Raw genomic sequence first — 13,427 nt, 5'->3', positions numbered from 1 at the left:
ATTTGCTAATGAAGCCAGAAATCACTGGATGACCCGTAAAGATGCTCCTCCTTTTACTTGAACCCAGGGAATGACACTGGAGGGAGGGTTGCCTTTGCTCAGAATGACGATTACAGAGTTGTAAATACCTAAGTAAAAACAAACAAACAAAACTACCTACCTACCTCATTTTTCCCAGGCAGAATCCTCCTTTTCCCAAAGACTGGGTTCCAGCATTGTCACCATATGAAAGCTTTCTGGACTGATGACATTCACCATTCCTTAAAAAATTTATTTTTGTTTATATTTATTTATTTATTTGAGAGCAACAGAGAAAGAGGCAGATGGATAGAGAGAGAATGGGTGCACCAGGGCCTCTAGACTCTGCAAACGAACTCCAGATGCATGTGCCCCCTTGTGCATTTGGCTTATGTGGGTATGCACACACGCATGTATGAATAAATGAGTAAATAAAGGTAGCCATATGGTTTTGCAGTTTCAGTGCTGTAGGTGAAAGCACAGACCATCCATGTCTCACATTCTCTTCTGACTCCTCTTTCCCCTTCTAAATCTTGGAAAGCTAAAAACCAGACCATTCAGTAGATGGATGAACGGGGTTGTATTTACCTGCAGAATCTGTAGTCCTGGTGGAGGGGCTTAGCTGCAGTCCCCTTTACATATGGCCCCACTTTAGCTTTGTTTTTTCACTTCAATTGTTAGGTCAGCCTGCTCTCTGGCATTTGGCTGTTTCTATGGTGACATTCCTCAATCTCTGTGTGGAGACAAGTTCAGCCCCCACCAAAAGGGATTAGTGGAGCGTGTATTGTCTGGGTATGTCAGCTGTCTGGTTTAGAGCAGTGAGGTATGCCATCAGGTTTGTATGCTGCTGTATGATTTAAAAAAATTTTTCTTTTAGGCTACTTTTAGATGTATCAAAAAGCTGCAAAGGTAGTATAGAGAGTTACTTTCTACCCACTGCCAAGTTTTACCCCCTGTTCACATCTCAGTGTACATTTATCAAAACTTAGCAAGTAGTATTGGCACATTGCTACTCACTCAACACCAGGGTTTAGATCTGGCTATTATTCCACTAAAATCCCTTTTCTGTTCTAGAACCCAATGGTCTTCACTTGCCCGCTTTCCTTAGCTTCCTCCGGCCTGTGACAGAGTCTTATGCCTCCTTTGTTTTCTTGACCTGGCCCATATGCCATCTGTTTTGGTAGGGATCCTCCCAGGGGTTTGCGCTGCACTGTGGGCTGCAGCTGGGGTGGGGGTGGGAAGCCAAGAGACATCTTTCTGGGCTGATTGAGAACTGAGGCGAGGCTCTCTTCTGAAGGCTTAGGCATTCACCATGGATGGGATACCTGGCATCTTTATGCACCAGCTTCCTCAGCTCAAAATGGGAGTGTCCTCAGAAGATTAGTGTAGGGATTAAAGGCCAGGGCAAATATAAAGTACACAGCTTAGAAGAATCCTCAGCTCACCTTGAGTATTTAGTCAATGCTACTTGTTACAGCTGTGATTCCAGTTATCCTAGAAGCACCATGTTGGGAAGGAGGATGGTGGGGCAGGCTGAAAGGAAGGGTCCAGGAGAGCATGCCAGAGGGAGTAAGGCATTGCTTGTTCCTTCCTTCCTTCTCTTTGTATTTTTGAGAACTGGCAGCCTATGAAGTATCCACTGGTTAGGAATGGAGGGGGAAGAAGGAGAGGAAGTTAGAAAGAGAGTGAAGGATGCTGGGATAGAGACGGAAGGACCTAAAGAGAAGCTGGGCTTTACAGGAGGAAGAAGAAAGTGAAGTATCAGGTTTCTTGAATGACTTCAGGAATGGGAGAGAATGTAGGAACCATGTGTGTTCTTCTCAGACTGGCCTTCCTTTAGGTTTGCTTTGGGTAAATACACCTGGTTTTCAAAAACTTCCCAAATATTTCCCAAATGTTATTTGTTAAACATTTTCTGATAGGCTCCTGTCCTCTCAGGCTGTCTCGCATCCAGGTGAAATTGGGCACTAAATGCTGTCATCACTCATCATGTGTTGTTGAAGAGGCCTGTCTGATTGTCCATCTCCCATCCGAGATAGCGAGAGCCTGGAGAGTCAGGGCTGCTGAGTTTGCTGTGTCTCTCCAGTATTGGGGCTGTTGCTTAACAAACACTAGATGTTCTGCAGATACCACTGCATGAATGAATAAGTACATGAGCCACTCTGCATCAAACCTTGTAGTGAGAAAGAGTATCACGAGTGTGGTGTTTGGTTATGAGACTTTGAGATTGCTTGCCAAGTTAACATAGTGGTGAACCTTGGATCAAAGAGAGGTCCCAAATTGGCACTATTACTTATTAGCTGGGTGACTGAATGAATTAACTTTTTAAAAACTTTACTTGTGTGGATAACATCTACCCAGATGGCCCTTCCTCCCTTCCTTTCTTTCTTGAAAATGTTCTCTGCTTCTACTCTAGACTTAGTTTAGTCTTTGAGTAGCAAAACCAGGTAGAAACTAACATGACATATGGGGATGGAATTTCAGTGGTTTTGTAAACAACAAGCAGGCTGGACATTCTGTTGAAACATACATAGGAGATGAAGAAATATATACTGTGCATTAACACACACAAAAATATGAGATTATACAGGATTTAAGTCATAGCCCATGTTCTTTGACAATGATATTAGAAATTAACAATGCAGTAATAATTCTTCCCATATTTAACCATTTTGGAATAAAAAAAAAACCTTTCTAAATCACACTTTTCTGAAAATAAATCAAAGCAGAAAGGACAAAGAAGTGAGTGGCAATAAGAGTGATAAATGTCAAAATTTGTGAGAATGTATCTGGAGCAGAATTCACAGTGTGATTTTTTAAAAAACACACAGCAGAAAGAAAGGTTTAAAATGAATGAAATAAATACCATCTACATGAATTTCCCTCTTCTGAGATGTGTTCTCTTACCTTCTATGAACTGGCTTTGGAGTCATGTTTAATTTGTGCCCAGTGTTGCTATAAATTTCATACACAGTAGCTGATTTGATCTCACCACAACTTCATGAGCAGATTATTCTGGTCATGTTATAAATAAGGAAACTGAAGCAAGGAGGGAAGGAGGAAGGGAGAGAAAAAACAAAAGAAAAATGAGTAGTTCAAGATCACATCACACAGCTACTAAGTCTTAAGTGGGTCATCACTATGTCTCTCTATCACCATACATGTGAATATTCATAGGATTATGTGCATGGTGTACTTTTCATTCCTGCATGTAGATTAATCCATTTCAGACATATGTGTGTTACAGAATCCCTTGAGATAAGTGAAGGTATGTCATCAAGACTGTGGGAAGATGCCTTCCCATGGGCTGGAGAAGGTATGAGCAGGTGCTCCTGCAGATTGGCTTTTGAGTCCCAATGATGGCTTTAGTAGCTGAATTGCTTTGAGTGAATTATTTAACCTCATTAAGCAGTTACCTTATCTGTAATGGGAAAGTAATATTTCTTCCTCAGATGGTTGATATAAGAATTAACTAAGATATTTGAGGCCATGAGAGCACCCATGAGAAAAATTAAATAAACATATTATCTACGATTATCATTGTGGCAGAATGCATGGAGGGAGTCCTCAGGGACTTTGGCTTTTATCCAGATGTCTTCTGTCTTGCTAGTCTTGGACTAATCTGACAATGACTTTATTCCTCAACATTTTCTTTCACAAAGGGCTAACACTGGCTATTGGTTGCTCATCTAGGACAACATCCTGAAAGTAAAGCAGGAGGCTCACATAGGGTATCATCATCTGCTGATGTCCTGTTTGTTTATATGACAGTAGTGTTGCGGAAGAGGAAATTCAGAGAAAAGGGAAATGTTCCCTCAGCGAGGGTTTTATTGGAAGAGAAAACCATGTCACGGAGAGAACTGGGCATTGGAGAAGGTCATCTGACTCTTCGTATGGGGAACAGAGAGCATAGGGTGTCCACCAAGAACCCACAACCTCACTTAGAATTAGTAGCTCTTTAAATCAAAGAAGAAGAGGGATTGGAATACTCAGATGTTGGACATTGAGTGTGTGGATGTGTGTCCATGTATTCATAGCCCTGTGAATGAAGTTGTCTGTTTTGGGAATCTACAGACCACTCATCCTGGTGGAGGTAGCAAAGAGGGGTGAGGAACAGTGGGCAGCAGGGATAAGAAGCAGCATATGCCATTGCCTCCCTGAGTCAAATGTATCAGGAGAAAATTAGGATTTATAAAGAAGAGTCAGTATCTCTGGAGTGAAGAAGTGTTTCAGTGCAGGGTGGAGAAGACAGAAGAATTTATTATTTTATTTTAATTTTTTTATTGATTACTTCCATAATTATAAACAATATCCCATGTTAATTTTCCCCTCCCCCCACTTTCCCTTTTGAAATCCACTCTCCATCATATCCCCTCCCCCTCTCAGTCTGTCTGTCTTTTATTTTCCTCATCTTTTCCTTCTGTTATCATGGTCTTGTGTAGGTAGTGCCAGGCACTGTAAGGTCATGGATATCCAGGTCATTTTTGTGTTTGGAAGAACATGTTGGAAGGAGTCCTACCCTTCCTTTGGCCCTTACATTCTTTCTGCCATCTCGTCTGCAATGGATCCTGAGCCTTGGAAGGTGTGATAGAGATATTTCAGTGCTGAGCACTCCTCTGTCACTTCTGATCAGTACCATGGTGCCTTCTGAGTGATCACATGGTCACTACTATCTTAAAAGAGAAGCTTTTCTAACCAAAAGTGAGAGTAGCATTAACGTATGGGTATGAACATTACAAGGAATGCTTACTGGGCAATTTGGTGAGCATTGTATGTACATTTAGCCAGACAGCAGCAGACATTATAGCTCTAGGGCTCATGAATACCCCTGTTGTATGTTTTCAGTATTAGGGATATATTCCCTCCCATGGAGCAGGCCTCCAGTCAAATTAGAGGGTGGTTGGTTTCCACTATAACAGATGTGGCACTATTGCAACTGTTGGCTCATTTGGCCTGGCTGGCCAAATTTAAGGCTTGCAGTGTCCACTGTTGAGTATCTTCACTGGTGATTTCTCTCTCTTCCATTGAATTACATGCAGTGTAGCTTTTTACAGCTTTCTGTCAGCTGGTCTACACAGAGGAGGTTTTTAGCTCTGCTCCTGCAGTATTTCTCAGTGTCCTTGCAACCCAACTATGTGAAGTTTTCAGCAATAGGGACTTACTTACCATCTATTCTTGCTGGAAAACCATGAGTCTTGGCATTGGCCTGTAATGTATTGGGGGCATCAGTGATCTCACTGGCCAACAACTCAGTGGAAGGTATTCCATCCCTGGCACTGAAAAATTTCTAGTAATCATTTATGGCTTCTGGGTGTTCCATTGTCCACCAAAGTAGGTTTCCATATGACTTATTCATACCCTCTTAGATTTTGATTAGTCCATCCCCACCTTTCCTTTATTCAGTTTCTTCCCCTGACCTCACTTAGACCTTTCCACCCCCATTAATCTGCTCCTCTACTTACATAGATACAGTACCATCCTAATAAGTCCTCTCTCCCTCACTTTCTATTCCCTTTATGTCCCTTTATATCCCTTTATATCCTTTATATCTATTCCCTTTATATTGGCCTCTGCTATTAAATTTTATTCCAACTCACATGGAAGTCCAATCATCTGTAGCTAGGATTCACATATGAGAGAGAACATGTGACATTTGGCTTTCTGGGCCTGGGTTACCTCACTAAGTTTAATCCTTTCCAGATCTATCCATTTTCCTGCAGATTTCATAATTTCATTTTTCTTTATCACTGAGTAGAACTCCATTGTATAAATGTGCTACATCTTCATTATCCACTTATCAGTTGAGGGACATCTAGGCTGGTTCCATTTCCTAGCTATTGAAAATAACAAGGCAAAAAACATGATTGAACAAGTATCTCTAAGGTAGTGAGACGAGTCCTTAGAATATATGCTTAGGAGACAGAAGAATTTTTGCTCACCTGCATTCAAGAGGGCGTCTGTGTACCAGCTATAGTCCTTTACTGTGAGATGTTAGCAACCAGATGTCCCTGTCTGTTGACTCATCTCTCTCCTTAGAATATAGTGATTTTTTTCTAGCTCCCTCTTCTCCCTCCTTCTCTTTCTCCCCAGTGTATGGAGAAAGCAAAGCTATGCACCCTGAAAGAGAGGGAGGTGAAGGCCCAGAGCCCCTCCTGCTGGGCTCCACTTCCTTTACTGCTGGGTAGTTTCTGAGACAATTTGGGGTATCCTGGGATTTCCCTAAGCCACAGAAGAAAGCTAAGATCCTTACTTGATGAGAAAACCAAGGTTTAATAAGGACACATGTTGTTGCCAAGGCCCAAAGCTCCAAACTCCTGGTCCAGGGTGCTTTCTGATGATAGGCTTTGAGCAGAGTGCTCTGTAGTAAGAAGGGCTTAGGACAGGAGACCTATGTTCCTGAGTTGTGGCTGTGCAAATCAGTAGCTGGAAGACCTTGAATAACTAATAACTTCTGACTGCCAGTGTCTGTGCTGCAGAATGTAGGTGGGATTGGCAGACACGGTGTACATAGAATAACTAGGGTGCTACGGCTACTGTATTAGTCACGGTTCTCCACCTTGTAGTGGCTCTATAGGTGGCAAGTATTTTTACTAATTATTATCAGCTGGTGAAGAAGGTGGGACCTGTGGTTAGACAGACTTAGAAAATAGAGAAGGCCATGCAGAGAAAGGCAGTGAGCAGAACTGCAGGTTGAGGTCTGTGCAGAGAGGGAGTCACAGTCCTGGCTGCTGTCTTTGCAACTTGGGGCACATTTGAAGAGTGTGAAGGGGAGATAGCTTGCTGTTGCTCAAGTTGTTGGCGTTATCTCTCATCTCCTCTTCTAGCTGTCAGGAGGCCAGGCAAGGAGGAAGTGGGTGGCCAGGGTCATGGTTCTCTTGTACACTGCTCCCCCTTTCTGTGGCTGATCTAATGCTGTAATGTTCCTATTGCCACATACCTTGATTGTTGGATAATGATGATGAAGTTCTCTTCTCAGTTAAGTCCAGTCTTGTGTGGTGAGGATAAAGGGCAGACCTGGATTTGCCAGAGCCACCTGGGCCAGGGGAGAAGGAATCCTCCTCCCTCATCCTGGCATCTGACAGCACCTCCTCTGTAGGGGAAGCTTGGAAATAGTTCTAGGTTTACTGACTCCAGGTGGCATGTGATGATGGTCTTTCCTTGCATTTTCTGATCTGGATTAAATATTATGACTTTATATTTGGAAGCAGCATGCCACAGGAGTATAACTCTATGGAATGGCGGAGTTCCAGAAACTGAGTTCTGTTACTCTCTATTCTAGTAACCTTGAAAGTTGCATTCAGCCATGAAATCCTATGCCCCCTACCAAAGATGATTAGATCCAGGTTAAAGCTGTCAAGCAGTTGATGTGGTGAGGTCTTACATATGGTTGCTTTATCGTTATTCCTATGTGTTATGGACATTGCTGAAGAAACATTAAAATTTGTGTTATTTAATCCTCACTGTAGTCCTGGCATATCACATGCATTCCCTCTATATATTTATTATAATTTTAACAGGGGAGGAGATGGGAAGAAGAGACTTTCCAGAGGTTTCCCTGTTGCTGTGAAACTCAGGAGTAAGTTTTGGCATGCTGGGAAGCATGGGGCCATGTAGGATGTGACAGGGAGATTCAGTCAACTGACTCCTCCCTACTTTTTCTGTGCTGAGCCCTGTGACATGTGCCCCAGAGCTACCAAGACGTACGAGGTGCTATTCTTGACCTCACATTGTTTAAAATTGAGTTTAGAAGTTGAGATTACAAACCAGAAATCCATTAGATAAAAGTGAGGCAGGGAATACTTTCTGGAGGAAATGGGGGCCAGAGCCAGACTTTGAAGGTAGTTTTGGATAGCTGAGGAGAGCAATATCTCAATTATGCAAAGTCATATTTTGGTGTGGTAGGGCTCAGGAGCAGGAATAAGTGTGATGTGTACAGAAGATGTGAGGAGATCAAGTTGATGAGAGCACAAAGTGCTTGGTGCAGAGGAAGGAGGAAGATGTGACTGTAGGACGCACATATGGACAGCTCCCAAAAGATAGATTTTGAAAGGCAGGACTTTGACTTTGCCCAGTAGGTGCTAGGGACTCATCATATATTGGGAATAGGGGATGTAATGGGATTGAACAGAGAGATCAAGTGGGTGGGAGGCTGGCTGTTGCAGTGGTAGAGTCTGTTACCTAAGCAAGGTCTGGCACCATACTACTTTTTTCTGTTTTGTAAATGAGGAAATTGAGGCTAAGAGATGTTAAATCATATGTTTAGGGCTCAATGACTAGTACATATGATTCTGGTCTTTATACTGCAGAACTAATCTTACTGGTGCAACCATTAGGAAGGAGGAGTGAGGGGGAGGGAGAGGGAGCAGGCTGCTTCTTCTCATGGGTCATGTTTTTCTACACCCATATCTCTCCTGCCAAGTGTTGTGGAAACTGACACTTAAAAGGCGCTGGTGTGACTGCCTCGTATTATGCTGAACGATCTCTATATGTGCTCTCTTCCAATCCTCATGAAAGTCATATAAGATGTATGGTGTTACCATCAACTATGGGCAAAAACCAAAAAACAAACACCCCCCCCCTCCAAGGTAAGGTGCTTGACTGAGGTATTCACAGCCATAACTGTAGCAGGCAGCTTTAGTCTTAACTTGTGTATTACCAAATGCTTCTTTTCTCCGGTTCACTTTGTTAGTGAAAGTGAACAGGGCTGTCTGGCTTCAAGCCTGCCCAAAGCTAGGACATGGGGGATGCTGGCACAACATCCAGGGGCCTCAGACGCTCATGCCATAATGACAACTGGGTGTGTCCTCTTGGTCCAGGACACAGTTGTTGCCAGCTTCCAGAAACTTTCATTAATCCATTTATGATGACAACCTCTTTGTACTTCCTTAGCTTGTGTGCTTGTGTGGACCTTGGTCTGACCTCATGCAGGCATATGTGTATGGTTATATGTGTGCATAGATGCCTTCTTGAAGTCTTTCTTTTCAGTGAAGGTTTCCAGAGTACCTCTTCCTTTTCTAGGAGGGATCACAGACATCTTCTTGGGAGAGGGAATTCTGTGGAAGCCATTGAGAGGTCTGAGTATTGATGATGATTGATTGAGGGACATTTCATCTCAAGCTTTAGAAACTGATGAGTGAATCCAAACAGCTGGCCGGTGTGGAAGCTTGTTACTTATTCTGTTAAAATGGGTTCAATTTCTAAAATGCCTAGTACATTGGAGGAATAGAGAATACATTAATGAGAAGTACAGTGCTATATTTTAATTGTAGGTGGCAAGGAGGATGGTGGCTAAATGAACAAAAGAACTGTTTACAAAGGCTGCTGTTGAACTCCCTGAAAGAATGCTAGGATCTGCCCACAGCTGAACGTGGCTCAGGAGGAAAGAAGACTGCTCTGTTGGGTGCTTCCATTGGCTCATGACTCTGTTCCCTTCAGACTCCTTTCAGGGAGTTGGGTGATGATTCATAGCCTTCCCAGAGTGAGGTGGGGAGGAGGAGGGGGAGCTGTACAGAAGAAGGTGCCCTGGACAGGCAGGCAAACAGCAGGTAGACAGCCATATACATGATACATAAAGCAACCCTGGTCCTCTGGTAGTTTATGGTGGGGAAGATTGAGCAAAGGGATAAATCATAGTTGGCCATGATGGTTGGAACGTTTGTATAAAGTGGTGGGAGCTTAAGGAGGGTTTAAATTTTGCATGGGAGAGACATGTATTAGCTTGCCTGAACTGAATTTTGAAGGTTAAGTAAAATTCTGTCAGTGGGACAAATATCTTTTAGGAAGAAACCCTTATGAGACAGTCATGACAAGAAAGTTGTGTCACAGAAAAGAATGATGTATCCAGGAAGTGCAAGGAACTTCAAATGCTGTGTCCACAGCATGCACCATTAAGGGAAAGATGTGGGTGGAACTGCAGCTTAGAGACCTATGTGTTCTGGAGGGCACTGGAACTTTAATCCTAGAAGAGCTGTCATTAAGTAACTAAGTAAGCTGGCAGAGGACATAGCCAGCTGTGTGTTTTGTGTAATTGTGGAGCAAGTAGCAGTGCCTCAGACCCAGCTTCCTTGAATGTGGCTATTAAAGCTGAGATGCTAATAGGAAAGGAGACGCTGGGGGAGCTACTCCAGAGACTTCCCACATGCTAGCGGAGCTCTGGCCATCTGTGGAAATCCCATGGATTTAGGGAGATGCTGAAAGAAGCCCCTGACGCCGTCACTCCCTGTGGTGGTCTAGTGCTGGAGAGTGACGTGTCTGGGCGCAGAAGGCCATAGGCTGCTGATGAGTGAGGAAGCAGGTGGATGGCTTTCCCGTGCCCCACCTCCAAACTCAACAGCCAGTACTCTGTGCTTAGAAGTCCAGGAGGGCACCGCTGCACTTGTCTGGGGAGAGCAGTCAGGAAGAAAGTAGAAGCTGGGTGAGAATAGAATCTCTTCCTCTAGATAGCCAGTTTGAAGGTGAATGAAGTGGGAATCAGGCTTGTGTTCTTTGAGGTTACTGGGATATGAGGAGAGAGCTTCCTTTTCCTTATCAGCATGAGCTCCCCTAACAGGGGCCCGCACAGCAGTTTCCTTAGTAATAGGCGGGTTCCCAAACGGGAAAATCTTTACCACCGCTGTGCAGATTTATGCTTTGGAGGAACTGTGTCCGGAGCTTGTCTGAACAATGTGGAGCTGGAGTTTGGATCTGATGAAGTCTCGTCCCTTATGTTTTAACAGTGTGGGCTTCAGCCATGTTTGCAAATGTCCCCTACGTATCAGGTTCCTCATGTAGAGTGAGGTCCAGAAATGTCACCACCAGCAGCAGTGCAGCAGTGGTAGAATGGTTGCCTAACGTATGTGAGGGCCTGGGTTTGGTCCCTAGTTCCTTAAGAAACAAAACAAAACAAATGAACAACCACCAAGCCCCTAGCATTCCTTAAGTAGATGCAGTAGATGCCTGTGAGGTCAGTGGTGTTGTCCTCATTGCACAGGGAGGAGACCTGGGCTCAGCCCGAGAAGCAGTGGTTTGCCTGTTCCTTCCTCTGCTCGCCCCCTACAAAAAGTCAGCAGGTGATGGAGCTTGGATTTAATTTCAGAAGTAAAATAGCAGGGTTTGATGTGTCATGGAGTTGGTGTGAGTTTTGAAGGAAATAATGTGGAAATGTATCTGTAGCTGCTGGCACTCAGCGGTGGCTGTTACATTATTAGTCTCACTTTGGCTTTTTTTCTGTCTCACACAGAAGCAGCTGACACAGGATGATGATGCCGATGAGGTGGAGATTGCTGTCGACAACACAGCTTTCATGGACGAGTTCTTCTCTGAGGTGGGCAGCCTTCCAGTATTTTGTTTTGAATGTACACGACGAAACAACAGCTTCCTTAGGAAGAATAAGAAACCTTAGATCTTTCAGGGGTAGCAAAGGCAGGTCCCAGCCTTGCTGGGGTGGGGTGGGATGGCCAGACAGAGTTGCTGCCAAGAGATTCTATTTTCAATTCTTGGGAGGCTCTGGGATTTTAATCTTATTAAGAGAGTCAGCAGAGGGTAAATTATATGTAATTGAAGATGGACTTAGACTACATGACAACATTTCTTTCTTTCTTTCTTTTCTTTTTGCAGCTTTTTGAGGTAGGGTTTTGCTCTAGCCTAGAGTGACCTGGAATTCACTATGTAGTCTCAGGTTGGCCTTGAACTCACAATAATCCTCCTACCTCTGCCTCCCGAATGCTGGGATTAATGGTGTGCACCACCATACCCAGTCCATGACAACACTTTAATGATGTCTTTTCTTGCTTAAAGTATGAATTTAAATACAACATCAACCATGGGACCATAGCCAGGAGCAAAAAAAGAAAAGAAAGTCTCCATAAAACCAATTGTATCATTAGGCCTTTTATTCAGATAGATTAGTCTTATTGTTGTCCAGAATTTTCATAGTCCCATCATTTTAACTATGGTGATAGAGAAGCCACAGTATCAGTTCATTTTTATAAAGTTTAATGTTCAACAAGGACCAAAAATGGGTCACCTGCTGGGTATGGTGGCACACGCCTTTAATCCCAGCACTTGGGAGGCAGAGGTAGGAGGATCGCCGTTAGTTCGAGGCCACTCTGAGACTACATAGTGAATTCCAGATCAGCCTGAGCTACAGTGAGACCTTACCTTGGAAAATAAAAAAGGGTCAGCCTTGTCTATAAATTTACTTGTGCTTGGATCTTGTCGGGTTGGAATTATGGTAGATGGTGAGTGCTGGAAGCTTGGGGAGGCAGGACTGTATCAAGGACAGTAATGCTGAATCATCTCATGTTTAAATCTCTGCCTGCTGACTGGCTGTTGCTTCTGTGAACATTGCTTAGATGTTGAGCCTTGCTTTCCTCATTTGTAAATTGGGGTTGATACTATAATAATTTCCTATAGGGTTATCATATGTGTGGATGAGATAAGACTTGTAAGATCAGAGATGTGTCAGGCATGTGTTCAATGACTAGTACTTTATGCACGGGCATGTACCCCCATCCCAAAATCTTATTATCTATGAAGTTTCTGTCTTATGGTTTCTCTTTTTAACCTTTCATTTCCCTAAGAAAATATGAAACATCATAACTTTTCTACAGGAGAATCTATGGTTTTTCCATCCCCTAGACCTCTAAATGGAGTGGAGTGTGGACTTGATAGGTCCTGCCTGCTTATATGTTAGAATAATAGCTGGGTTGAAGAGCGAGCTGTGTGTGTGCTGGCCTGGTGGAGGTGTTGTCTGTAAGTCTCCCCAGCTCCTCACCCTGCTCATGGGTGGATGTGCTCTTTTGATCAAGGAACCATAGTGAGGCTAAACAACACTGGGGTTGTTCCACTTGTGGACATGGAAGGGCAGTGACCTCTGTTCAGTGGTGGGTGGACTTGAGTTGATGTTTAAAGACATTATTTCTAGCCTCTATAGTCTGGCCCTGGAGAACCACATACACTAAGGAATGTCTTCCCTATGATGAGGAGTCTCCCATAACTATATTTTTCCTCTTCTGAACCAGCTGGAGGGTGCCTGAGATGCAGCATTCCCTGTGAGTAGGAAGATGGTGCTCTGGTGTGAGTCATGGCTTGAATCCCTCTTCAGACATTTCATAGCAATCTGACCTTGGTCATGGTACTTAACCTGTTTGAAGTTTAACTGCATGTTCTTGGACTTGGGAAGATTAGTTTGCTAGTGCATCTGGCAAGATTATCTGGATCAAAGAGCACAGTTGGAAGAAATATGTGTTTCAGGCGTTCCTTTAGAGACAGGACAACAGCTCCAGACTGCTTTGTTTCCTACTGTTTTCTCTCTGTTAAATGCTTTTCTCTCGCTTAGAAAGATCTGCCCCACAAAGCCCTATCATATTTAGGATGGAGAAGTGGTGGTGTTGTGAGGTGAAAAGAGCATGGAAACAAAGTCCATGTCT

The 13,427-nt window shown here is 43.5% G+C and overlaps 1 protein-coding gene across 7 annotated transcripts in view; it reads left to right on the top strand.

Moving 5' to 3' along the window:
- Stx3 (syntaxin 3) overlaps positions 1 to 13,427 on the top strand; it is a 54,771-nt gene that overhangs the window by 8,418 nt on the left and 32,926 nt on the right. For 6 of the 7 annotated variants that reach the window (XM_045134643.1, XM_045134612.1, XM_045134653.1 and 3 more), the window contains exon 2: positions 11,237 to 11,320. In XM_045134643.1, coding sequence (XP_044990578.1) covers positions 11,237 to 11,320 — 84 coding nt within the window. Of the gene's footprint in view, positions 1 to 10,329; positions 10,433 to 11,236; positions 11,321 to 13,427 lie in introns of those variants that run through there. The other variant, XM_045134656.1, reaches the window with a different exon arrangement.

This window comes from Jaculus jaculus, chromosome 1 (genome assembly GCF_020740685.1).
Source record: "Jaculus jaculus isolate mJacJac1 chromosome 1, mJacJac1.mat.Y.cur, whole genome shotgun sequence".
Classification (NCBI taxonomy): domain Eukaryota; kingdom Metazoa; phylum Chordata; class Mammalia; order Rodentia; family Dipodidae; genus Jaculus; species Jaculus jaculus.
The sequence above is the reverse complement of the archived record's forward strand: the minus strand, read 5'-3'. Positions and strand labels throughout refer to the sequence as shown.